Genomic DNA, 4603 nt, shown 5'->3' with positions numbered 1-4603 from the left:
ACCAGGAAAGTCTGCTAGTTCACTTTCGTTGGTCCGGACCAAATACAATGTTTATTTTTTTTGTTTGGTGCGGTTCGCTTTCACACTGCCCTTTTTGCAAGTGAACCAGAAACTGTAAACAAAACCACACGTGTGCTTAAGGTCCTCCATTCATTGGTTTATCCATTCAACCATACCAGAGTTCGTTTGGAAGTGGACCGAGACCACCTCTTCAGCTGGGTCTCGGTACGGTTGTTTGGTCCGCACTCGAGTGCGATTGCTGTATTCACACCCGCCAAAAAGGTCCGCACCAAGAGGGGAAACGAACTTGAGTTAGATTCAGTCGAACCAAACAAGACAGGTGTGAATACACCCTAAGCTTTTGACTTCACAAAACATTAACTGATGGACTGGAGTTGTGTTGTGGATTACTTGTGGATTATTGTGATGTTTTTATCAGCTGTTTGGACTCTCATTCTGGCGGCACCCATTCATTGCAGGGGATACATTAGTGAGCAAAGGATGTAATGCTAAATTTCTCCAAATCTGTTCTGATGAAGAAATAAACTCTTGGATGGCCTGAGGGTGAGTACATTTTCAGCAAATGTTCATTTATGGGTGAACTATTCCTTTAATAGGCTATCGTACTATGTTCCACTTAAATTATGTGTAAATATTAATACGTACACATAAAAGATCCGTTTCTGTTCTGCATGACCGTCCAGCCCTCTTTGACCTCTATGATCAGAGGCATGATCCTGACATTGTGTCTGTAGTGGTAATGATCTGGGATCTCTTCCTTTTTATACACAACCATGTTAGGGTTGGCGTTCTTCAACGAATTGTAGACCTCTTCAAGTTTGCCTGGGTTAAGAAGAGAATAACACTCAAAAACCATAAAGCATGTGTCACCAAACATATAACATTGATGAGATAACATTTAAATGGCAAAATATGCCTACAGTTCAAGAAACACCCGTTTCTTGAACTATAGGCATATTTTGCCATTTAAAAAGGCATATTTTGTTGTGTTATATTCTGTGATGATAACGGTAATGTAAATTACTTTCTACAATAAAATATCATAATTTTAATAATTCATATTTTATGATGGATTTTCACACATTTGCAAATTAGTAAAATGATAAAATCTATACCAAAAAAAAAAAGGCCTTTGAAAAATACCAAAAATATAAGATTAAGGCATGGTAAAACTTTCCAATATAATATCAATTTAGGGGTGAGCTATATACTGGTATACACGATTATCCGGTAGAAATTAGTCAACCGGTAGATATTTTGGACTATCGTGACGTTGCTGTGCTTTGTGGTCATGAAAGCGTATTGTTTGCCTGAGTTTGTAAGCATTTTAAGCAAGTGATTTTAAGCCGTTGAAATGCAGTCAGCAGCAAAATAGAATGCATTTTGCTATATGCGCACACTGTCTGAGAGACAGTTTCTGAGCACTGTCAGAGAGGCGTGAACACGTGAAGACGGTGCTCAGAGCACGGGAGTATTGAACAGAGTTATTTTTGCTGCTTTATAGGCCTTGAATGGTTAAATACACACACTTGTATGTCAAATGCCCGTCTTTGCAAGTATCCTCGTACACACAGTGTAAAAAACGTGTATTGGACCCAGGCAGCTCTTAAAGTGATAGCAGTGTAATATTCCTGCTGTCTGTTATTCATGTTAATCAAACAACAAAAGAGAGAAAATCTTTCACCGCTCCTGACTAAATCACTTTTGTTTTTCTTTTACACAGTGAATAATATGTAGTGTTTTTATACATTTGATTACTTTATACAATGTATGTAGCATTTCTTATTTATTTGTTCTGCTGTAGTTTGTTTTGCCCCATTGCTTGTAATTAGTTTCTTATTCTTATTTAATTGCTGATTGTTTACTTGTCTTCAGTGAGCTTGAATTTTTATTAGGCTAGTATTAGTTTTTGTGATATTGCCACTGGTGACAAGAATGATGAAATTTCTATGGTTTTAAAATTTTTTATATCATAAAGACCTTATTTAAAGCAAAAACATCTGTATTGTGAAATACTATATCTGTACAGTGAAACAAAATTACTCTTATCGTGATTTTGGTCATTTTGCCCTCCCCTATATTAATGTGATCTTTTATTAAACAAAATAAAAGAAGGTAGTGGAAGAAACACCTAATTAAATGACTAGTGTAATAAGCGATAACAAATGCTTTATATTCATTCTTACCTTCTTTCGGCAAAATGCCAACTACAGGGCTCTTGTCTATCCATGTGTAAAGATCGCGGCTGACGTAGGTGTCCAGCTCAATAATCTTATCATGTGATAACTGTGTCATTCCATGATCACTCGTAACAATGAGATTGACTTTGTCATAAAGGCCAGCCGTTCTGAGCTTTCCCCTGAGGAATCCCAACTTCTCATCGATGTCTGCTATGACTACATCCATTAGTGGGCTCTCCGGCCCCAAGTTATGCCCACTCTCGTCTGGCTCCTCCCAATACAAGACACCAAAATTGATGGCCTCTGGCCCTGAGAACCAGTCAATGAGTTTCTCGACTCGGGTCTCAAATGTCATTGACGCATTATAACTCAAATAATGTGTTGGATACGTTCCACCAATCGCTACATCTGATCCAGGCCACATGGCAGCTCCGCTCTTCCGCCCAGCCTTCTGATTGGTGACCCACAACGGCACAGCCTCCTCCCACCACCATGCATCGTACACTTCAGATCCCTCCATGGAAAAGGAGCGGTTGTGAATGGGGTCGTACATTTCATTAGCAACAATGCCGTGGGTTTCGGCGTGTAATCCTGTCACTAAGGTGTAGTGGTTTGGGTAGGTCTTGGTGATGTAGGTGTTCTCCACTTGTTCCACCTGCACACCCTCATCCATCAGGGCACGGAAATTGGGTGTGGGTACTCGATTCACATAGTCCCAGCGGAAGCCATCAAAGGACACCAGTAGCAGCTGGCTTTGCTCGTCCTGCTGTGAGCTCGATGTCTGAAGCAGTACTAATAAGCAACTCAGGAAGCAGCTCTTAATCAGTAAGAGGTCTGGCATGATGCAAGATGTTCTGCGAATGGGAGACCTATAAAAAGCAAATTCATTGTAGGCAAGAATGAGGAATGAAAGAAAGTTTTGACCACTGACCACATTTACATGCACATATTTTTGTGATTAATGTCAACAGTGTTGTTACAACTTGATCAGTTATTGGAATTCCTGTGTACATACAATAAGCAAATTGCAAGATATGCACATTAATTTCTAACTTAATATAAACACAATCCCATAAAAGTGAAATATTGTTACGTAAAGTTTGTAATATGTATGTAAAATCATTCAAAACAAGTTTTTCTTAAACAGCTTGACTTTTCAGAACTGTCTGTATATCATCCAGATATATTTTTGTTTGGACATGCACAGATATAAATCAAAGTTCGTTACAGTGGATATTCTGAATAAGGTGTTTATGTATATTCAGATTACTAGAAACCAGAATGTTGGATTAATCTGATTATGTTAATGTGCTAATAATTTCTGATGAATATTTAACTATCTTTAATATATTCATTAATATTAAAACACACACACACACACACACACACACACACACACACATACAGTTAATAATTGCACACAGGGGAATGCAGCTCTGTAAAAGATCAATATGGAATTTTGGGGGGGTTTCCAAACAAAAATAAATACATGTAAATAAATTAAATTAATATAATATTTTCACTTTATTTTATTATATTTTATTGTCACTTTATTTTCATATAGTTCATTGTTAACCACCGTTAATGATTTCAACAGGGAAATGCAGCTCTGCAAACAAATTTTCTCGGAGAAAAAAAAAATGAAAAGATAAATATGGGAAGAAGAAAAACATTACACAACAATGACTCACCTCTCTATTAAATTAGAAAGAACAACTGATACATTGTTTTAAAAATCCCCTTATATCTGTTTGGCGAAATGCAATCGGTCGCGCAATGTTCTGTAAAATATGAATGGCACTGCATGTATGTTCGGCTATGTATGTAATATTCGGTCATGGCAGTGCAGCCTACTTTCAGCGCGCCTGCTCAGTTAACAGGTGCATTTTTCTTATACATAATGTAACAACTAACTGGATACATTTCGGACTATAAACGCTCTAACAGGTTGAAACGGGTGTAAAATGTACCAAAATAATTCAATTGTAGTGCGTCAGTAAAAATGGAAGATGATGACATCATACACAATGCAGCGCATTTCTGCAGCCCATAACGGTGCTCGCTTCACTGGTGTCCTGCTTTTTGAATACATCTACCCTGCTGGGTCTAAAATAATATTCTATAGCATTATCCTCAACTAACCAGTGCGCTTCTCCGTTTAACAGCAGCTGGTGTAAACGAACGGAAAAACGTATAGCTCAAGTTAGCGCAGTGCATGATCTATGACAACGTTTTATGTCATTGCAATACATTATGAAAACGTCTCCTATATCAAGCACATTCGCAGTGAAAACAGGTGCATTTGCAAAATTAAAACGAATCGAACCCGTGTGCATGCAAATAAACGTACAGCTTACCTCTGTGGACGATATTTGGCTCTGCAAAAAATAATAAACACGGGG

General features: G+C 37.8%; 1 protein-coding gene across 1 annotated transcript in view; it reads right to left on the bottom strand.

Moving 5' to 3' along the window:
* LOC107684795 (ectonucleotide pyrophosphatase/phosphodiesterase family member 5-like) overlaps nt 1-4603 on the bottom strand; it is a 6291-nt gene extending 1688 nt beyond the window's left edge. Inside the window, exons 1-3 of the mRNA XM_016481153.1 lie at nt 4559-4603; nt 2208-3070; nt 667-843 (exon numbers count right to left, since the gene is read on the bottom strand). Of these exons, the coding sequence (XP_016336639.1) occupies nt 667-843; nt 2208-3042 (1012 nt within the window). The 5' untranslated portion in view covers nt 3043-3070; nt 4559-4603. The remainder of the gene's footprint in view (nt 1-666; nt 844-2207; nt 3071-4558) is intronic.

The sequence above is a fragment of the Sinocyclocheilus anshuiensis genome, unplaced genomic scaffold, assembly GCF_001515605.1.
Source record: "Sinocyclocheilus anshuiensis isolate Anshui unplaced genomic scaffold, SAMN03320099.WGS_v1.1 scaffold405, whole genome shotgun sequence".
In the NCBI taxonomy this organism is placed as follows: Eukaryota; Metazoa; Chordata; class Actinopteri; order Cypriniformes; family Cyprinidae; genus Sinocyclocheilus; species Sinocyclocheilus anshuiensis.
The sequence above is the reverse complement of the archived record's forward strand: the minus strand, read 5'-3'. Positions and strand labels throughout refer to the sequence as shown.